Below are 23084 nucleotides of genomic sequence, written 5' to 3'. Positions count from 1 at the left end.
CATCTAATTGTTAATGAGAGGAAATGCAATCAGCAGCTCCTTTCCACTCTACATGGAACCGAGGAGACTGCTGAGTCCAGAGCAAACACAACCACTGCCGGCGCCAGGACACTGCTGTCCCCCCCTGGGCAGAGAGAAAGCTGCAAACATGGCGAGTGTCATGTTCACGAATCCACCGCTGCCCGGGGTCATGTGCAGCAAAAGCCTGGAAGTTAGGATACTCAAACTCTTCCAAGTGTCGCACTTTCTGGGTGATCCGCCTCGTGCTAGATGAGGACACGGCACATGCCTTCTCAGGTTGAAGATGGAGAGGAGGAAGGGGGACAGAGCCCAGGTGGGGGAGGAAGCAGCAGGTGCAGATCTTCCAGTGTGTATGTCCCTCTCTCTCCTCTAAGGATGTGCAGGCAGCTGTCTCCTCCCACGCAGTGGCCTGGACTGCTCCGGCCAGGTGCTGAACACTCCTGCATTAACAGGGAGAGGCCAGGCATTCTTTGCCTGGAAGCTGCAGCCCCCGTCCCCTAGAAGTAGGCCATATGGGGAAACTAGTTCTTCTGCTTAATGGCAAAGGAAGAGAGATTCTGGCAAAACACTAAATATATTTATAAGTCATCTTTGTCTGGAACCCAATGGGAGAGAAACAGGTGCAGAGGGGAAGGGGAGGGAACAGGAAGGGAGGCTTAAAAGTTCCAATCATTCACACAAGATAAAGACATCTTCTGATAGCAGCACTGAAGCAGCCGGGTGTGCCGAGCAGACCATCCTGGTCAGCTGCTGACCGACTGTGTCCCAACAGGAGTCTCAAAGCCCTGCTCCTCGCTGATCTATCCGGGGAATCCGGGTAGGAGTGTGATTGTTGTTCACCCTGGTCTTGGCAGGTATGTTAAATACTGCGACATTAACGAGTCCTGTGTGGAAACACAGCCAACAGTCATTAGCCCTTCTCTTGTACTTTCCACTTGCTATAAGACAAAAAGAATGTTCATGTGGCTGGCAATGAGAAAGACTTGGGGATCCATCCCAAGGGCTGCTCCCTGCCCACAAAGTGCTTCTGTCACAGTCTCCTTGGGGACTTACACAAAGGACAGGGTTAGCTGTGTGCTCAGGAGACAGCGCCTCTGAGCAGAGGCGCTCTGATATCCTAAGATAAGAGTGAACAATGGTGGGATGGTGCATGCTTTCCCCTGCTCCCTGCAACAACAGAGCAGGCAGGGACGGCTCTGTAGGCTCTGCCTCACCATCCTGGAGCACAGTGCTATCTCTCTAAGAAGTATGTATGGCGGGAAGCTGGCTTGGGTATGGAGATACTAAAAGTGCTCCTGGTCTCTTTAAGGACTGATGTGTAGGTCTGGAGATAAAGGCAGGAGTGACACTGGAGATACAAATTTGCTAGTCATCTATGTTGAAGTGAGAGCTAAAGTCATGGGAAAAGGTAAGATCGTCCAAGAAGAGACCTTAGATGAGTCACAAAGACAGAACCAGATTCTCAGGGGATGTCTGCTTCATCAGTGTGAGGAGAGAGATGTAAGCAAAGTGAGGGAGAATACGAACAGCGAGGGTTAGGCGCACATTTCCATGGTTAAACACTTAACACAAGGCAGGCCAGGTACTCAATACCCAGGAGCCCCCACCCAATAACAAAATACTATTACACTGGAAAACACTAAACACTGGCGAAAGGGCAGACAAGGCCCACTGTAGCCATGGTTACCTCCATGCGGACCTATGAGCAGATTCTGCACTCATTTCACTCATCAGGATACGACAGTCTGTGAATTTACACCCACGAGCACACAGCCAGTGTGACTTAGCTGAAGAATCATGAACCAAGTATGCTCCTCCAACAGCAGAGACACTGAGGGGAGCCCCCAGAGACACACTCCCTCCCTCAGGAAGACTGACAGAGGCGCAGGAGTGCAGTGAGAGGCATGTCTGCTGCAACAACCAAGGCGAGTGTGACAAACAGAAAGGCACAGAGGCAACACTCCCAAAGCTGGCGCTCTTCCTAGGACTCAATAACTCAACACATCTGACCCAGTGATGGCACCAGAAGCCAACTGCAAATGCGCTCATAGACAATACCCGGGCATTTTAGGTTTCGCCCTGCCTTAGACAGCTGCTAGAGATTTGGGAAGGATACCAACTTCATGTTACTGCTGGAAATGAACAAACCAACCAACCATAGGGAATCTCCTGTGGATGGAGTAGAGACTGGAGATAAAAAAGGTGGGAATGTGTACTTTCATAAAACTGTACTGAAGGAACTACTGGTACTCCTATACAAGAATTCTAGAGTCCTCTAGAACTGAAACTGGCTAGCTTCTACCATGGAAGTCCCTGCTTCAGTCCATGCCTCTTGCTGTCTAGGGCTTGGTGAGCAAGGGACTGAAAGGGAGAACTCCCAGGAGGTAGCAGTGATGGAGGACTCTCATTGGCTAATAAAGAAACTGCCTGGCCCATTTGACTGGCCAGCCCTTAGGTGGGCGGAGTAGACAGAACAGGAAGAAGGAAGTGAGGTAGATGTCTCAGTCAGATGCTACGCCTCTCCTAAGTTAGACAGACTGCCATGCCTCTGCTCAGGGAGAGAGATGTGATGGAGCCAGCTGTTCAGACATGCTGAATCTTTCCCGGTAAGACACCATTCGTGGTGTTACAAATATTATTAGATATGGGTTAGTCAAGATGTGAATAAGAGGCTGAAAATAATGGGCCAGGCAGTGTTTAAAAGAATACAGTTTCTGTGTAATTATTTTTGGGCATAAGCTAGCCAGCAGCCGAGAGCTGGGCAGGATGAAAAGCAGGCCTGCCCGCAGCTAATCACTACATAGCAGCACCTCATAGCCAACACTCCACCTCCTACCACAGGGCCACACATACAAGCTCTTTTCATACCCGGGCAAGTATGAGGTCAGTGTTGGGTTATTTATCTGGAGATGTAGGTGTATGTCCGAGAAGGGGAGCGGGGTGGTTCAGCATGAGCAGCTGGATCATTTAGGAAGTCCCAGATGAGGATTGTGTCATCATGCGAACTACTGACAATCTGGAATTCATCAAACTGGAGTCGGAAAACTCTTCCAGAATGCTCCTAAGGAAGCAGAAACAAAAGTATGATTTTGACCCAAAATCAAAAACATCATGTCTAAAGGAGCCTATAAAGGCTACGGTGTGCTCAGTCATTGTTTCTATTTATTTATTTATTTATTTATTTATTTATTTATTTATTTATTTATTTTGCAATATTCTGTCTGTGTGTATGCCTGAAGGCCAGAGAGGGCTCCAGATCTCATTACAGATGGTTGTGAGCCACCATGTGGTTGCTGGGAATTGAACTCAGGACCTTTGGAAGAGCAGGCAATGCTCTTAACCGCTGAGCCATCTCTCCAGCCCCCTCAGTCATTGTTTCAAACACAGACAGGAAGCAGTTTCACTAACGTTAGGATGGAATACTCAAATACCTGGCAATAACTGGTCTCAGGAACACAGTAAACAAGCAGTATTACGTAGGCAAAATGGCAAAGAAGATACTGGCTTGTCACTATCAACTGGGGTTAGGCAAGAGGAGAGGAGAGTACTCTTGGTACCTCCCTGGCCTATCATCTCCTGCAAGCTCCTTTGACCATCAGATGTCAAGGGGTGGACAGCAGGTGCTGGTAAATGTGTGCCAACTAAACTTCTTGAGACTGGAGACATGGCTCAACAGTTAAGAATGCTGGTTGCTCTTCCAAAGGGCCCAGGTTCAATTCCCAACACCCACATGGAGATAACAATCATCTATAACTACAATTCTAGAGGGATTTGACATCCTCTGGTCTCTGAGGGCATTGCACTGTACAGATACACATGCAGGCAAAATATCCATGGACATAAAATAAAAACATAAACCATTTACAGATTTTCATGATGCACCAAGTCCTACAATGACCAATTTGAAGCTATCCACATTTGGTGGATCCACAACTTGCAAAATTCTAATGGCTGGCTTTCGTGAGGTCAGGAGCCTAGTCTGGCGCATCAGGGTAGTAAGTACTGCCTAGATCAGGCATGGCTACTCTTCCTGGAAAGTGCTTTTGACATTGTTACTAGTCAGTCTCATCTGCACTCTAGTGCTATTACTGATTTTTACTTATTCTTAAATTTCATATCAAACACACACACACATTTATTTATTTATTTATTTATTTATTTATTTGTTTATTTATTAATTTTTTTGTGCCTAGCTTATTTTAGTCAACATTCTTTGTTTGTTGGTTTGACTCTCAAGACAGGTTTTCTCTGTGTAATTGACCTGGCTGGCCTTGAACTCACAGAGATCTGCTTGCCTCTGCTTCCCAGTGTTGGAATTAAAGGTGTGTGCCATCACCGCCCGGTTATGTTCTTTTTTTTAAATACCTATTTTTCTTTCTTTCTTTCTTTCTTTTTAATGATTCATTTATTTTTATTTTACATGTATTGGTGTTTTGCTTGCATATGTCTGTGTGAGGTGTCAGCCCTCCTGGAACTGGAGCTATAGACAGTTGTGAGTTGCCATATGGGTGCTGGGAATTGAACCTAGGTCCTTTGGAAGAGCAGTCAGCGCTCTTGTTGCTAAGCCATCTCTCCAGCCCTCGAGCTGAATACTCTTATGTTGTTACTGTTATTTGTTTTGTTTTGGGGAACAAGTCTTGCTATACAGTCCTAGCCTGTCTTGAATTCAAGATCCTTCTTCCTTAGGCCTGAGTTCTGGTTATAAGCACTCACCACCATTCTCTATTTGTAAAGTTCGATTTTTCTTTTTAAAGACATGATCTCTATATATAGTCAGGTGGTCAGAAACTCACAATCTCTTTGCCTCATTTATCTATCTATCCATCCATTTATTTAATTTTTTTGAGACAGGGTTTCTCTATGTAGCCCTGGAAGTCCTGGAACTCACTCTGTAGACCAGGCTGGTCTCAAACTCACAGAGATCCGCCTGCCTTTGCCTCCCGAGTGCTGGGAGTAAAAGGTGTGCACCACCGCTCCTCTTGCCTCCTTTTTAAGGTCTGTGATTACAGACATGTGCATAGAGTACCCACTTGAAGGCATGTATGAAGAGAGCAGGCGAAGCTCATGTGGTACTGAAAGAATGCATCCAATCTTAGGTTTTTGGGTCTAAGGGACAGGGTCTCAGTTTGTAGTTTAGGCCTTTCAGGAACACATGGCAATTCTCCTGTCTCAGCCTCTAAATGCTGAGCTACATGTGTATGCCACCATACACAATTTAAGAAAGTGCTTTAAAACCGAGAAAGACAAAGTTTTCCTTCTTTTACTCTGGATCCACACACATCTAGCTAAAGCAACATTTGTCAGTCTGAGCCTGTGGCTTATAATGTGACAAAGAACTTCATGCTGCGGTGGACACAGGCCTGTGGTCCCAGCACTAGGGAAATGGGAGCAGAAGGAGCACAATGCAGTCCAGCCAGGGCCACATGAGGCCCCGCTACAAAGCATTTGAAGGTGTTATTTCTCTTCCTGACTTACTTCTCTTGCCAAGTGTCAAGATGCTCAAGCATGGGGTGGACAGGGGTCAAGGGTGACAGGACTTGAGGAGCTGGAGGCACTGCTCAGGGAATGAGACGCAGAGCTAAGGAGCTGACCAGGGCCCAGTGAGTCCCAGAGTACTTTTTTTTTTCAAGTACAGGTGTTCAGGTCCTTAGATTCTGGACAAGTTCCAATTTGCGTAATTATATTCTCTCTCCCTCAGTACCGCCTGCTGCTTCTGGTGGATACAGAATTCTTATTCACTTCCTGCACTACATGTGGGAGAGGTACCATGCAGCTGTTAAGCAGCTGCCACAGTCCTCTCCATATACAGTCTCTAAAGCACTTTTGGATGAAAGGCACTATCTAAACATATTTTATTGTCATGTATTGGTTGCTTTTCCACTTTGTAGGTTTTGTGAGAATCTAACTATAAAATCCAGATCTATATTCTACAGCACATTAACATTTAATTTCTTCCCCTACCTGCTCTTCAACCCCCTTTAACAATAAGACTCTTACCACAAGCGTCCGTAGACAAAGAGTCCCTGCAGGAGCACGGGGGTCCAAAGCAGCCATAAGATCCCATACTTTAATTTTTCTGAAGATCAAAAGGGGGACAAAAGTCTTAGTTAAAAGCAAACGTAAGGGAACACAAGGAAGAACAGAACAAAACCAGGGCAATAAGAATGGGTAGCAAATGTAGCTCCCAGGAATCGAGGACGTCTGGGTCTGGGGCTGTGCTCTCACATCCTCTCTTAGAATATCCACTCTACATGCCTGGCCTGCGATGCTGGATTTGTCTGGCTTATAGGGCAAATCAGACAAATACAGAATCTAATAGCCAAAATAATGATCAATACAAATACAATTAATGACTAAAAAGAATGTTTTAGGAAGGAGTAAGCAAGAGAGAGAGAGAGGTGAATACCAATTAATGGTGTATTTTAACTTTAGAGTCAACATCATAAACTGGGGAGGACGAAGACACAGACTTTGGGGAAGGGAGGTGTTAGGGATTGAGCCCAGTCCTGCACAGGCTAAGCACATGCTCTGCTACTGCTACAGCCTGAGCTCTTACATTTATTTGTCTTGTCACATTGTTAGTGAACTCACCCATCATATGCCCCGCTCACTATCCTTTTGTTATCGAATCGAATGCAGCGCACCAGCTCCTCATGGCCTTCTAACACGCGCAGGCACGCACCGCACTCTATGTCCCACAATCTGGAAGGAAGACTGAGTCAAGTAACTACATGGATTCACTCCTAAGTCTTGAATATTACAATATATTTCACACATCCGTTGAGCATTCACAGAGGGGGCTGGAAGGATGCTGAGCGGTTAGGAGCTCTGGTTCCCAGCACCTACATGTGGTTCATCACCTTCCATAGCTCTAGTCCCAGAGGACCCAGCACTCTTCTGACCAACTTGGGTGTGAGTCACACATGGGTGTGAATACTATTCACAGGCAACAGTCAGACACATAAAATAAAAATATATTTGAAAATTTCACAAATATCAGTCACTCATATAAAAGTATATTACTTTCAATATAACATTTCCTGTCATGTAATTTGGGCAGAAAAAGTGTGATTTGAGTCCAAATGCTGTAAATATTTTCAAAACGCAATGCTTTACACAACTCTGAAACCAGGTTCTTCCAGCGGGGATTCAACGTGCAGTCCCTAGGAAGGGAGAGTAATTCTTCCTGGAGTCCCCCTAAGAGTGAGGAACACTTGTCACTGAGCCCCACTTGCACAAAGTCGCCCCCTCTCTGCGGAGGACACTGCCCTCAGCGCTGTGCAGCACAGTCACCAGCGGCAGGGGAGCAAAGCCCCACCTCGACAAGTCAGTGGGCGGCAGTAGTTTTAATGCTTTCAACCCAATTCCATTGATTTCCAGGAGTGGCAGGTTTGATATTCATCAGGCCTACCTCTTTCTTCCCTCAGGCACTGAAGGAAAGGAGATGACAGATAAAATTTCCAAATTATTATCACCTCTCTGTCATTCATCTTTGTAAGGACAAAAATACAAAAAGTACAGATTTGTAGAATCTTCAAATTTAAAGACAATCGGCTCTCTGGCCAACTATTGTACTGAAGTGAAAAGTCATGATTTCTAGCAGAGAAACAATCTTTTTTCCCTCCTTTTTCTTTATGCTTTCAACAACAGTGACATGGAGAAATGGCCTTTATTTATTAGCATTTTTCAGCTACAGGAAAGAATTTTGTTTGTTTGTTTTTTTGAGACAGGGCTTCTCTGTAGCTTTGGAGCCTGGCCTAGAACTAGCTCTGTAGACCAGACTGGCCTTGAACTCAAAGAGTTCTGCCTGCCTCTCCCTTCCAAGTGCTGGGATTAAAGGCGTATGCCACCACTGCCCAGCCCTACAGGAAAGAAATTTAAAAGAAGGGCCCTTAACCTTCATTAGCTGTCTTAAGTTTCTTATTTAAGCAGTTCCCCTGAAATAGGTCTATTTGGTGAAGGAAACACACCAACAAAAAGCTTTTCTGTGCTGCCTCGCCGGGAGGGCACACTTTAGACATGTAAGAAGCTACTCAGAGGAAACATATTTGATTGGACCTAGAGGAGAGGAGAGGTGTGTGTGTGTGTGGGGGGGGAACTGGGAGGAGTGAAGGGATATATGAAAATAGAATAAAAAAAATCAAAATCAAAACCAAACCAAACAAAGTTAGGTAGTGGTGTTCCACACCTATAATCCCAGCACTCAGGAAGCAGGATAGGTGGACACTGTGAACTAGAGGTCAGTTCCGGGAAGCCAGACTACACAGAGAAACTGTCTCGAAACCCAGACAACAACAACAAACAGACAGTTAAAGACCATGAGTTCTGTGCACAAATGGTGACTTCTGGAAAAGGGCACCTGCTGCTCACCTGATGGTGTTGTCGGATGAGCCACTCACCACCAGCCTGTCTCTGTACTGCAAACAGGCGATTCCGCGTTTGTGTCCATTCAGGGTCCTTACAAATTCACAAGTACTTGTGTTCCATACCTGAGAGAGAAAAATGACAACTGAGCAGCTGATCGGTACACATCTGCCAGTAAAAATGGAGTACTGGGTAAGCAGAAAACAGAAGTGAGTCACCAGAGAATGCCAATGTCTCAAAGAACAGCGATGTAAATCAGAGTTGAGTTTAGTTCGTGGTAACACGGGACTAATGTGAAGCTGGCTGCTTCTTACTTCTTCCTCTTACAGAACTGGCCTTCTCTCCATGCTGCGTGTGCATACTCAATGTCCTCCTTAGTTCCTTTCCACCCAGTTTTTTAGAGATATATTTATTATTTTTATGCGTATGTGTGTCTACTTGGGTTTGTGTGTACCATGTGTGTGCAGGAGCCCACAGATGCCTGAAGAGGGTGTCAGGGCCCCAGGAACTGCAGTTCCAGGTGGTTTTATGCCACTATTTGCATGCTGACAACTAAACCTGAGTCCTTTGTGAAAGCAGGCAGTCCTCTGTCTCAACACACCGAGTCACCTCTTCAGCTCCTCCAACTCACTCTCCGAGACAGGTCTTTAAACACGAAGTTTCCTGCTTTGGAGAATGGCTGGACAGCCAGCACCAGGGATCTACCATCTTTGCCCTCGTACCCATCACTGAGATCATAAACTTAGGCTGCCACATCTGGCATTTACATGGCTGCTAGGAATCTGAACTCAGTCCTTAATGTTTGTGCGACAAGAACTTCATCAGCCCAGCCATTTTCTCAGCTCCAGTATGTTTATTTTCTTGATCTTAAACTTACACCTGCTCTTCTCACACTTGGAATAACTATTACTATCTTTCTAAGCTGGGTCTTGGGCATACCAGTCAAGCTACCACTAAGTTACATCTCCAGTCCATTACTGTTATTTATAGAAATAAAAAATGAATTAAACATTACATTATTGTACCATAATGCTTATGTATACAGTTGTCCTCAATCACACTTTTACACCAACTCCTTATTACACCTTGTGAACACACTGAAAAGTGGCCCATTACCTTTATGGTTCTATCCCCAGATGCGGAAACGATGTACTTGTCATCAAAGTCTACAACATTGACCGCAGCTCGGTGTCCCACCAGCACCCTCCTTAGGGTGATGTCAGTTGGGGAGGCCATATCCCATACAGCAATGGAACGATCTTTGGAGCATGTTACCATCATGCCATTATTGAAGCGCAAGTGCAGAACTGCCTCACAGTGGTGAATCAATGTGTTTAGCATCTCACCTGCATTTACGTCCCACACTCTGAAAAGGATAGCAGAGAATTAGATGGAACTTAGGCTTCAGTGCGCTGCCTTTTCTTGACTATGGAGCTCACCGTCAATGCCTCTTCCCTCAAACACCAACTTTCTTTTTGAAATAGGGTTTCTCTGTAGTTCTGGCTGTCCTGAAAGTTACTCTGTAGACCAGGTTGGCCTTGGATTCAAAGATCCACCTGCCTCCTAACAAGAGACTAAGAGACCATAATGCTCGGCTCACCCCCACTTTTATTATTATTATTATTATCATCATTATTATTTTTTTTCACCTCCTCCCCTCCTCCCATTTCCCTCCCCTTCCCCCGATTTCCCCTTGCCCTCCCTTTCCAGTCCAAAGAGCAGTCAGAGTTCCCTGCCCTGTGGGAAGTCCAAGGTCCTCCCCCCTCCATCCAGGTCTAGGAAGGTGAGCATCCAAACAGACTAGGTTCCCACAAAGCCAGTACATGCAGTAGAATCAAAACCCAGTGCCATTGTCCTTGGCTTCTCAGTCAGCCCTCCATTCCTTGAGCAGCTGAGGAGAGGGCACCTGAACTGGCCCTATACTATAGCCACTCTGATGAATATCTTGTATACCACCATAGAACCTTCATCTGGTGATGGATGGAGATAGAGACAGTCACCCCTACTTTTTTAAAAATTAATTTATTATGTATATAGTGTTCTGCCAGAAGGAGGCACCACATCTCATTATAGACGGTTGTGAGCCCCAAATCAGAACCTCTGGAAGAGCAGCCAGTGCTCTTAACCTCTGAGTCATCTCTCCAGCCCCTCACCCCCCACTTATATGGCAACTGTTGTGCTCTTCCTTTGTAGCCCCAAGGCAGGGTATGAATGAACCATGAGGAAGCAGCATAGACAAAGAGAAAAGACATGAAGTAGGTGTTTCCTGGGTAAAACCTTAAGATGGGAAATCTGGCCAAGCTATAGTGCTCAAGGATGAGGAAGTAGTCATTATCCCCTGATAATTTGTCACAGGTTTTCGGATTACTATCCTAATATTATTCTATTAAGAACACACATGTAAACCAGGAAAAAGAATAGCAATAGGGAGAACCAAGAGCGGGTCTGTGCCTGTGGTTGGGGCTGCCACCTGAAGCCATGTAAATATTTGTGGGCATGGGAAAGCTGGCCCTGCCCCTTGCTCCTGTGCCAAGTTGGCATCATGGAAGAGCTAGCTCCGTCCTGCTCTGGCCACTGCATGCTCTCCTCAGCTGATGGCTTCTGGCAGATGCATCTCCCTAGACAGTTGGCCACTAGGTATTTGCCTATGCTCCACTAAATATGTGGACAACACAAAACGGAATTTTTTTAAGGGTGGGGGTCATGGGGAGGCATGGGAAGACAGGGATGTTATAGGAGGCTGCTTGTTCGTTTCCAGGCTGCCTGGACTCCCAAAATAATCACACAGAAACTGAATTAAATCATTGCTTGGCCCATTAGCTCTAGCTTCTTAGTGGCTAACTCTTACATATTAATTTAACCCATTTCTATTAATCTGTGTATTGCCACGTGGCTGTGGCTTACTGGGTAAAGTTCTGGCATCTGTCTCTGGTAGGGCTACATGGCTTCTATTCATTTCACAGCCTTCTTCCTCCCAGCATTCAGTTTAGTTTCCCCCGCCTACCTCTGTTCTGCCCTGCTCTGCTATTGGCTCAAAGAAGTTTCTTTATTCACCAATTGTATTCACAGCATACAGAGGGGAATTCCACATCACAGGGAGGTAAGCATGATTGGTGCATATGATGTGAGATTCCCAAATAATCAACAAAATGATTAAAAAAAAAAAGAATAGCAGTAGGACCTGTGCCAGTGACTGCCCACAGAAACAATGGCCACGATGTTTTGCCACAGACTTAGTAATGTAGACTTGAGTTTGACTTCCCTGAATGTTAAGTTTTCCACCTGGATCAAGGGTCAGAATTATGTATATTCTAAGTTCAAGGTTCCATTTCTGTGCTTTTCAGGGCAAGGGGTCAACAAGAGTCCTCCCTCCTACTCCAAGTACGTTTTTCATAGCAGTGGGGACCCTTGGATAGCTTGAAAACAGTGTCATGATGGAAATTACCTTGACTACTCTACTTTTGCACATCAATTTTGGTTTTTAAAACATTTTATTGCCCTTTTAAGCTGAGCCCTCCTTTTGGAAAGCCATGCTGTTCTGCAGTGTTGCTGAGAGGTGGAGTGCTGCTTAGCACGCTAAGCCCTGGGTTCAATCCCAACATCGCCAAAACTAGCAAACAAAACATCTCCGCTGTGCTCCAGCCACTGTAAGGCGTCCACAGCATGGATGAAGTTAATTGCCAACAACTGCAAGGACCGGCCTGCTATGCCTAGCAGTCAAAGGAGCAGCCTTTCCTACTTGCAGGGAATAACTTTAGAGAATTTAACAATGTAGTTAACTGCCTTTTATTCTAGCTTTTTAAAAGTTACTTTTGATGTATCATGTTTGCTAAATTCTTTAGCTTCAGGTGAAATTCCTAGCAGGTTTTCAGCAGTGAGGCTGGTACCCTGAACTCAAGCTACACTGGACTCCAGCAGCATAATGGCTGTGCCATCAAATCACCAGTGCCTCTGGAAATTGAGAACCCCTCCCTGAGTGGAACTTGCAATTAAACACTGTGGGGACGGCAGGGGAGGGGCTGGCAAGGAACGAGCCCTGTTTACCTGTACACACTTGAAGGGCTCATGCACGCCTGCACTGCAGTTACAATCACCCGAAAGGAGGCTTCGCTCCCTTCCTGCACTCCCGTGAGGTGCTTTCCCATAAAGAGAGGGAAAGCTCCTATGCCAGGTGCTTCTCTAAATTAAAACCTGTGTGTAGCTTCTTAAACATGCCAAAGTAGAAATCTACCCAATAGCTCCAAAATCAAGGGTCTGGCTCTATAGTGACAAGTGACCAACCAGAAGCTAACTCTAAGATCTGACACCTTTACACAGACACACATATTTATTCACATTAAATAAAAACTTTTAAAGAAAAGAGAATTACTGTGACAGAAAGAGTGTTTCAGAGCCTGAGATTTCCTACCTGACAGTGGAATCCGATGATCCAGTTATGATCACTCTCTCATCATACTGGAGACACAGGACAGAGCCTGTGTGGCCTGTGAGGATTCGCTTGCATTCCAATGTGCTTTTATCCCAGATCTAGGAGGGCAAAGGATCACTGTCACAGTGGGGTGCTGTGGAGACTTGTTGCTCTGTACATGTATGACCCCCAAACGGCAAGGCGGAGGGGGTGAGACTGCATTCTTTCCTCCAGGTAGAGCCGACACCTGGATGTGCTGACTTCAGTCTAATGCTAACTTTATCCTTTCATTAAGGTGGAAGAGTAGCCTATAATTAGGAAGGCCAAAATAACAACAGCTTCCATCAGCACACTTCTAGAAGGGAGTTCAACCCTGGAACTATCCATTTGTATGATTCTCTGGGGAGAAGCAGACACTTGCCCTTTAAGGAAATTGGTTTTGGTACTAGAACCAATCTAAAATTATCACTTCCTAGAAACAACACTTAGGACTTATGCTTTAGGCTGCTTTATGAACACAGTCACCCTCACTCCCACAGCTGTGCTCCTCAGCTGAAGAGGCCTCACCTTGATCGTGTTGTCTCGAAGGCCGCTTACTATTTTCTGGTCATCATATTGTAGACAGTACACCCCTTTGCTTGTTTCACTGCGGCAGTGGATTCTCTGTAAACTGTGTCGTCCACATCTCCAGTTTGATTCTATTGTCTGAAAAGGAGAATTTGAAGAAGCAGTTAATTAGGAAAGAACTCAAACCAATGGCTCTATGGCAGCGGGCCTCAACATGTGGGGTGTGACTCACACTACCATTTCATAGGGGTTGCCTAAGACACGAGTATTTACACTACAACTCATAACAATAGCAAAATTACAGTTGTAAAATAACAATGAGAATAATTTTGTGTTTGGGGGTCACACAGCATAAGAAACTGTTTTAAAGGGTCACAGCATGAGGAGGGGCGAGAGCCACAGCTCTAAGGGATACAAACGTATAAAAGCTATGTAAAGTTGCATGCTCAGTGCTTCTCTTAGATATGCAGCATCAATGCCTACTGATAACTTTTCAAGGAAGCTTGTCAGCTTACGAGTTCTAGGTCTCCCTGGTGTTTTAGGAAGGTGGTAATCCCCTCTTGCTCTCTCATCTGTCGGTAAACAAAGGTTTTAAAGCTACACAAAAATCGACTGGGAGTCTTCTGTCCTTTACCAACCTTATTCATTAGGAAAAGACACTGATTTTTAACCCACACTGAATACCTTAATGGGTTTTCTGTAATAATACTTGTAAGCTAAGCATACTAATGATCCCCAGCACTCAGTATATATCCAGAAATACATCATATATCCAGAAATACATCAATTCTTACCTCAATATCTTGTATAATTTTAGGATAAAGTGCTCTATAAAAGGAGTTGGGAGGAGCATTCTCATCAGGAGGTTTGTTTTTGAATAGGTACTGTCCCCTAAAAAACAAATATTTACCAATGAAGATCATAAATCCATATAGAAGAAGTTTGTAGTTCTTCAAAGTGTTTCAGTTGCTATTCCACATAATAGCCATTGACTAGCCTGCAAGGCATGACGGTAAGGCGATTTTAGGAGTCCCATGTAAAAAGTGTTAACCTCCTGGTATCTAAGGAGCCTGATCAATATTAACTCCAGTACAGAACATCAGAGCACCAACCCCTTTGGGATGCTGATAAACATATACTCAGATAAACGTATACTCATCTACTGGTTGATTAGGCTTCTGTACATTTAGTGATTTTATCATTTGATAATAATGGTAATTCCTCTGGTTAATAATCATAACTATTATTTTTCTCCCTTGGCTCTGGGGCTGGAGCCCTGAGCTGTGTGCACATTGCTAGGTAAGTCGTTTGCTACTCTACCACAAGACCCTGAGCCAAGTTGTGCCAGTGTCAGAGGAAGCCTAGCATGCTGGGTAACACCTGTGCTTCTGCGATGGAGCTCAAGCCTCTAGTTATTTATCACATGGGGCAGGTATGCTAGCCCAGTCACTGGGGCTATTCCTGACCATGGGGCAGTCCTCAGTTCAGAGGACAAACAAAGGGACTGCACGAGTGCCCAGCAGCAGGCAGGAAAGAGGTGAGGAGACATGCTCAGCATGCCATGCTATCATGTGTGAGGTAGGAGGCTAGCTTTCACAGATGTGTTTCTGTGTGCACACGTACACGCAGTTCCTGATATCTTCGACTCCAGCAAGCAACATTTGCTAGCATCTCTTTCCTTTTAACAGCGTATCTCCAAACACTCACATCGCAAGTTAGAGTGCTCCCTACCCCCTTACCCCCCCAAAAAAAGGTAAATGGCAATCACTTCCTGCTGGGCAAAAAATTTAATTCCTCATCCTGAAGTTAAGAACCCACCAAACACGGTGTGTAAGCTAGTAAAGCCCACTATGGGTGTGCTAACTGCTGTTCTCACTGGCACCGTGCCTTGCAAAGTGGAGATAGGCAGAAATGCCTCTGAGTGTAATCCTGGCACCAGAGAAATCATGTTTTCTCTGGGCCAGTCATCCACTTTTGCCTCTATAGCACCATTACAATATAATTAATTGTTTCATGTCTTCAGGAGAGCTTCTCCCCTGCCCTCTCCCTATTAGACACCTTGAAAATTAGTTGAGGAAATCTCCTATTAGGAAGGCAGCTGGGTCTGCTGTCTATCTTAATACAGAAAAGAAAATCTGCAAAGAAGTGAAAAGAACAGTTTTTTTTTTTAAAAAGGACGACTATGAAATCTGATACACCAACATAAAGGGTGAGTAAGCTACTTTGAGAAATAATTCTGGATTAGTGGCATCCTTCTCTGAACAGTTTGGTTATGTAAACACTTGGATGCAGATGAGATTTTTAACTGTTGTTTTTCAGTGCCCACCATTCCTGAGATTCTTGTCTTCCTTTGAGTCTTTGTTGTTTTCTGTAAGGTATTCCAGGATTTTCATCACATTCAATGTATTTTCTCTATATCCTCAGGAAATTGGATTTAAATGAATCTCTAATCTCGTTTTCTATCCCACTGTCTTTACCATGCCTTTATAAACGTATATTAATTTCTCCAATCAAAGATGCTACAAAGAAGTAGCTAGATATTGAGAACTGGCTTCCAGTCTGTATCTATTTTAAGTCAAAATCTTTTAAGGTGTATGTTCTTCGACAACAGGGACCACTTCTATGCAAACTGTCTGGTACCTGTGAGAATGTGAATGCATGATAAATGTGAATATTAAATTTAGAATGTTATCATAAAATGTGATCTCCTGATTAAGAAAATGGACTTTTCCCCAGTGGTCCTTTATCATACTTTTAAGAGTTACCATTACTGAGCAGAGAGCATTACTTAGTGTTATTTAAGAGAGAAAACTGCGAAGTTCCTGTCCGAGGGGCAAACTGTCAGATCTATCTAGGATGAAATATAACAGCAGAGTGGAAGTTAAATCTTGGTGATTCAATCATTCTAGGAAGACCATATTTATTTGTATACTTTTGAAAAGAAATTGGACTTTCAAAGACACTTGTATGGGGAAAGGAACAACATGAAAAGGCTTTAACACAGAGGGCTTGGTAACAATATCTTCAAAAACAGATAATGAGCTGGGCTTTAATCCCAGCACTCAGGAGGCAGAGGCAAGAGGGTCTTTGTGAGTTTGAGGTCAGCCTGGTCTACAGAGTGAGTTCCAGGACAGCCAGGGCTATAAAGAAATGTCTTTTAAAAAGGAAAGAACGGGGGGCTGGAGAGATGACTCAGAGGTTAAGAACATTGCCTGCTCTTCCAAAGGTCCTGAGTTTAATTCCCAGCAACCACAATAGTGGCTCACAACCATCTGTAATGGGGTTTGGTGCCCTCTTCTGGCCTTCAGGCATACACACAGACAGAATATTGTGTACATAATAAAAAAATAATAAAAAAAGGAAAGAACGGAAGGAAGGAAATGAGAAATTGTTCATAAATTATTTCTTCTGAAGAAGGGAGAATTTGGCATAGCCTTGTAATCCCGGCACTCAGAAGGCTGAGGCCTCAACACCACGACCACCAAACACAAAGACAATAAACAAAAAGGGAGACATCATAACTGTCACCCAAAGACACTAAACAGGCATTCACAGATCACACAAGTAGTTGTGTTTGCCACTTCATGGGACTATAGAAGTCAAATTCTATCCATGTGATCAAAGACAAGGGAATCTGTCATAAAGCTGAACGACTTGCAAAGAGTGTGTGTGTGTGTGTGTGTGTGTGTGTAAGGTTCTGAGGTCGAAGAGAGGGAAATAGTGGCTCTAACTGCATGAAGACATTGCTCTTCAAGGGCTGCTTTAAAAGGCTAAAAAGTGGAGTGGGATTTAACTTAGGGGTAGAATATTTGCCTAACATGTATAAAATCCTCAGTTTGATTGACACAAAAACTATTTAATAAAAAAATAAAGGCTAAAATCCTGTCTTTTCAATGATGGTTTTTGTCTTTATAACCAACATAAAAGATCCCACTGTTTAGGATTAACCCTAAACAGAAGTCTGCTTTTGCGTTTGCATTTATGAAAGCCCCACTCCTTGTTCTCCCTGCCTTCAAAACACGCTACTGTTTATGAGGAAGGCTACTGTCATTTACAGTACAGATGGAAACAAACAAGTGTATTTTAATGGCGCATGAAATCTTTTTAGCTAAGAAGTGAGTTTTTAAAACTGTTATTTAAGGCCTGAATCTGGAGGAGAGTTTCTTTGCTTTCCTGAGGGATAGAAATCTTCTCAGACACCCTAAAATTCCCACAAGTAAGCAACTGTGTGCTCCATTTCTAAAGCTGATGGACTCTGAACACCATGCAGTCAGTAAGTAAAGGCAATCTCTACTTTTCTACATTATAAGGAAGGATAGGAAAAACACCTGAGAGGAAAACAAGAGGAAAAAAAACCCCAACAAGTTCTGGTTTACAATCATATAGCGAGAAGACTGATAGCATCTGGATCCCTGACCTGGGATTTAAGAGTAAAGGTTTTAAGTTTTCCTAATAGCTCAAATGACAGAAACCCCTGGAACTCTTGCCATACCACTCAGAGGTTATTCATGAGCCCATGGATTTCAAGGATACAAAAGCAAGAGAGTCCAGTGTAATTTTATGAAAATTCTAAGGAAAGTTGATCTGTGATTATTTATCTGTCTCTTTCCTGCCTCAACTGCATTCCTTGCTGGGATTATAGGTATGGACCACCATGCCCACCCAGCTACATGAAGATTTGCTTTTTGTTTGTAGTGCTGAGGACTGAACTCAAAAGCCTTGTATATACAATGTGGGAACCTGAGGCCCTTGACCGGTTTTAAACTTGTTTGACACAGGGTCTTGCTACAGAGTTAGGGGTCCCACACTTGCCAGCCTCCTTCTTTCCTTTAGTAGTCCTAACTATTGGAGGTTGTATATGACTATAGGCAAAAAAAAGACCCCCCCAAATTAATTTCAAAGACAATCATGGGACACACATATCTATTATCATTTATACTTAATAACTTACTTAATGATTTATTCATACCTGACAGTCTTATAGTGACATTCTAGGGACACACTCTGAGGCAAAACTCTAAAAAGGAAAATATCTTCAAGAAGTGTTAATGAAATAGTGCCACAGAGAACACCATCACTGGGGAAGTCATTCAGGCTGCTGACTACGTGAGGCCTTAGGGAAGTCACAATTAAACACACAAATTTAAAGAAATATACAAGTTTTAAGAAGAAACAATGATTTATACTAAATTCTATTTTTTTCTTCCTGGTAGCTATAGTTTTATTTTACTTGGGCATAAAAATTAATTTTTGATTATAAAGGTAACGAGACACTGGAAGTGGGGACTAAATAGAGGAAGCCTACTGAGGGAGAATAATTCTGTTTTCCCCAGAAGAGGAAGAAGCAGGAGTGGATACTTTCTACCTGATTCAAAGCTATCCTATCTGCCTTAACAATTGCCCCTTGGCCTTTCCGCAGAGTCCCAATTTCAGACCAGAGAGCAGAATGTTTTATTTAATCAGGAGGTGGCCAGTTTTCTTTTGCAAAGCAGTATTAACAAAATATGTCATTTAATGATGGTCAGAGAAAAACTGCTGAGTACACGAACAACAATTCTCTCATATTTTTAGCTATAAATCGGCACAATAACTATCAATGATGCGAAGTGGCCTCACTGACTTCCAACACTCTTGAGTGGGAACGCTGTGGTAGGAGGAAGGTAAAGGCTCACCACCCTCTGCGCTCTGCCAGGCCTCTCCACAGAGAGTCTGTCCTGACCATTCTCTCGATGAGCTTCTTCCACAGCATGCCGTCTGACGTCACGCGGTACCACTCCTTGCACACAAGCTCAGCAGCACACAGTGATTTGGCGTCCAAGTATGACAGAATGTTCTCAGCAATATGGTCCAGACCCCGTGCTTTGGTGAGGGGGGGAAGGAAGCACAGAAAAAGAACAGAGGGGGTGCTGAGCAATTTTTCACAGAAAGCCCTTTAGAAGAACAGCACATGCTGTGTGAGGAAGGCATGCCACTGTCCCTAGTGTGGGCCAGTTTCTTTCTCAAGTAGAGACTTGGGTAAAATGAGTGTCAATAATTTTTCCATAAGGTTACAGAAATGAACAGTATTTTCCATCTTCTGTTAGATAAGGAAGTTAAAGCTAACAACCAGCAAAATCCCCAAGACATTAAAAATAAAAAGGAGTCCAGAAAACTGTTCACATCTATCTATATGGATTTCAACACTAGGGGATGTTCTACGGATGGCATCTCAAACTCTGTGATTCAGGCCCCCCGAAATCTTGATATTAGGTCCATTCCTCATTCTGCTTCTATTACTGCTGCAGTTCCAAAGCTATCCAATGAAAGAAATGCCCTCATTTATACTGGGGAGAGGCAGCACACCGGACTGTGCTGGGGCAGGGAATGAGGGAGGTAGACACGGCCACAGGAACATCCTGAGAGGACACACAGGGATATTAAAGTTCGAAGAGGAGCTACACTGCATGCGGAAAAAAAAAAAAACCCAACTATTTTATTGCTATAAAGCCTAAGTGACAGTTGACCAAAAATCAAAAAAAAAATCTTACCAATAGATAACTTGGGTAGCATTCAGAAGAAATCATGGCAAACTGATTGGTGGAAAATAGTGTGCTCCCCAATTAAAGCTTTCTACCACCCAAATATGTATCAAAGTCTCAGCGGAAAAGAGCCTGTCAAACAGGATGACCACCCTAATAACACTTCCTGTCATAGCTGTTCTAAGCTCACAGGTCAGACAAAAACATTATTAATCTTTGAGGTTTTCTGAAGGCTCAAAAGGTGGGAAGGAATCATACAGTCTGTCTTCTGCAGGCATGAACTGAGAAGGACTGACAGCATGCATGTGTATTTCCCTTGAATCATATGGAGACACACTTGGATGCCATTAGCAACAATCCAAATATGCTTATTAAACATTATTCTAATTATAAAAACTGTATGGATATCCGTCACGTTCCCAGCAGACTTGGGGAGAAAGCTTTAGATGGATCTTGTTTGCTGCATCACACGCTCATATTTAAGCATAAGCAGATGGAGCCATCCATCACCTAATTCTTATTAAAGGAATATGACTATAAGCCAATTAAAGATATAATAAATAGTTTTTTATACAAAATACAATGATGATATGTTTCCTGGATCTTTATATTCAAAGTTTCTACAACATCACAAGTTTCCAAAAGGCATTCTTACATTTTTAATGGCTGCCATCAGATTGCTCCTGATCTTTTACAATGTACCAGAGTAATAAGTCGTTGAAAGTAATTTCACCTAACACTCCAAACAAAACCATTACATTAATGGATTATAGGCAATTTTTGAAGTAGTTTGGTTTACTAAATGCAGCCAGATGGTGTAGGTTTAGAAATTTAAATGGCTGTTAAGCACTGGACATGATTTAATACCGGATAGCCTGGTCAGCAGATACACACTAGGGATCAGTATGAGGCATAATACACTAGTCCAATCGACTCCAGTTCAATTCTTAGTGTCTAAGCTTAAGACAGTAGCATGTCTCAATGATTGGAAAGAACACAGCAGTAAGTACACTCGGATTGTTTTTACAAAGAAAACTGTTTGCCTATGGCTAGAAAAAAAATCCAGATGTTATAAGGGGGCAAACATCTATTTTATTTAGCAAAGGATAGAGATACAATTTGTTTTAAAGTGGCTACATATAATATACAAATAAGTATTTAATTTTAAAAGGTAATTTTGGTTTATAAAAACAAAATTTTAAAAACAGATGGCAAGGATTAAGCAAGGTAATAGTATGCAGTCCTGAAAAGGCTACTAAATAGTATATTATTCTTAGAGGAGGACTTGCCAACATATACCAAAAGCCTTTTAAAAACTCCCAGGAGAGTGAGGCAGGAGGAATGGTGAAAGTTCAAGGCCAGTCTGAATTACATAGTAAGAGCTTGCCTCAAAGGAGGAGGAGGAGAAAGTCTTCAAAAAGTTCATGTTTCAAGGCAGCAGGTAAAGGTTAGTGGCCGAGTGTTTGTTGGCATGTGTGAGGCATTGGATTCAATTTCCAACACACCCATAAAACAAACAGCAACAACAAAAAACCCAAACAAACAAGCCAAAACAAATAAACAAAAAATCAAACCACACTGAAACACCTCATATTCTTTAATACAGCAATTCTACTTTGGGTACATAAGAATGTCCACCATGGTATAATTTATATGGGAAAAATGACTAATGAAGGGATTAAATAGTATGTCAGACCACTGCAAAAAGTACTATAGAGCCGGGTGGTGGTAGTGTCCATTGATGTAGGTGTGTCTTCTATCTATCTGATTATCTCATTGGTTAATTAATAAAGAAACTGCTTGGCCTGATAGGTCAGAACATAGGTGGGTGGAGTAGACAGAACAGGATGCTGGGAGTGAGGCAGATGCCTCGGGCAGATGTAATGAAGCTCCGACCCAAGATGGACGTAGGCTAGAATCTTCCCGGTAAGCCTCCCCTCGTCCTGCTACACACATTACTAAATATGGGTTAATCAAAATGTGAGAGTTAGGCAGTAAGAGGCTGAAGCTAATGGACCAAGCAGTGTTTAAAAGAATACAATTTGTGTGTTGTTATTTCGGGGCATAAGCTAGCCAGGTAGCCGGGAGCTAGGGCGCTGGGAACGCAGCCCTCCGCTTCTCACTACAGTCCATCTTTAACCCCAGCACTCAGGAGGCAGAGGCAGGTGGATCTTGGTGAGTTTAAGGCCAGCCTGGTCTACAGAACGAGTTCCAGGACAGGCTCCACAACTACTCAGAGAAACCCTGCTTCAGAAAAAAAAAAAAAAAAAAGAAAGAAAAGAAAAAGAAATACCTTAACATATTTAATAAAAGTATACTAGGAGAATATATTAAGCTTTGAAAGACAGACTCATCTCCCCCCCCCCAGTTCTATTGGGAAATAAACACATGATCAGAATTTTATAATATGTATGTAATTTACAAACAAACAAAGGGCTCTCTGTGTGGTAGAGTTCTGGGTAATTATATTTTTTACTTTGCATGTATATGTGTTCACATATGTGTGCATGGAGGCCAGTGAGCCTCAGGGATCTGCCTACATCTGCCTCCCCAGAGCTGGGAATACAGATGCACTCCTTCCATGCCCTCATGCCTGCACATACTTTACTAGGCAAGCTATCTTTCCAGTCTTTTTTCTTTGTATTTTCTCTATTTCATAACCATCAAATGCAGTCAAAATAAAAAAGCACCCCCAAACAAGACCTGACAGTTTGGTTAACACTAAGCATGAAACTACTTCCCTAATAAATTTGTAGCCCATATAATAACTTCCTATTCCCATGCTTTGCAGTGTTTTAGATCACCATTCAAGATGGGGTTGGGATACTCTAGGAGATGTTACTTAGTGATAGAGTACTTACCTAATTTGCACAAGATTCAGGGTTCATTCCCATCAACACCCCCTCCCCGCCCCACTGGGGGTGCAAGTCAGTAGCAATGTGTTTGCCCTCTATGAACAAGATCCTGGTTTGATCTGCAGAAAAATCATGGCATCCTCTCAAGTATCTCTCTCTCCATGTGTGACACACATCAAATAACTGATTTATCATTCTTTCAAAAATACTAAAATAAATAAATAAATAAAAATAATTCCTATAACTTCATTATTCTGTCATGGGTTGTAGTAGAAGCTGATGCAGGAGGATTGCAGGTTTTTAGCCAGCTTGAACTAGGTAGAGATACTCTGTTCTCAAGTAAACAAGCAA

The 23084-nt window shown here is 43.2% G+C and overlaps 1 protein-coding gene across 10 annotated transcripts in view; it reads right to left on the bottom strand.

Annotated features, from left to right (window-relative positions):
• Nucleotides 1–576: 576 nt before the first annotated feature.
• Btrc (beta-transducin repeat containing E3 ubiquitin protein ligase) overlaps nucleotides 577–23084 on the bottom strand; it is a 175440-nt gene continuing 152932 nt past the window's right edge. For 9 of the 10 annotated variants that reach the window (XM_038347901.1, XM_038347927.1, XM_038347952.1 and 6 more), the window contains 10 exons: nucleotides 19033–19219; nucleotides 14155–14251; nucleotides 13361–13498; nucleotides 12794–12912; nucleotides 9502–9751; nucleotides 8392–8510; nucleotides 6613–6723; nucleotides 6019–6097; nucleotides 2890–3082; nucleotides 577–905 (listed from right to left, as the gene is read on the bottom strand). In XM_038347901.1, coding sequence (XP_038203829.1) covers nucleotides 2921–3082; nucleotides 6019–6097; nucleotides 6613–6723; nucleotides 8392–8510; nucleotides 9502–9751; nucleotides 12794–12912; nucleotides 13361–13498; nucleotides 14155–14251; nucleotides 19033–19219 — 1262 coding nt within the window. In that variant the 3' untranslated portion in view covers nucleotides 577–905; nucleotides 2890–2920. The remainder of the gene's footprint in view (nucleotides 906–2889; nucleotides 3083–6018; nucleotides 6098–6612; nucleotides 6724–8391; nucleotides 8511–9501; nucleotides 9752–12793; nucleotides 12913–13360; nucleotides 13499–14154; nucleotides 14252–19032; nucleotides 19220–23084) is intronic. The other variant, XM_038347910.1, reaches the window with a different exon arrangement.

The sequence above is a fragment of the Arvicola amphibius genome, chromosome 1, assembly GCF_903992535.2.
Source record: "Arvicola amphibius chromosome 1, mArvAmp1.2, whole genome shotgun sequence".
Taxonomy (NCBI): domain Eukaryota; kingdom Metazoa; phylum Chordata; class Mammalia; order Rodentia; family Cricetidae; genus Arvicola; species Arvicola amphibius.
The sequence above is the reverse complement of the archived record's forward strand: the minus strand, read 5'-3'. Positions and strand labels throughout refer to the sequence as shown.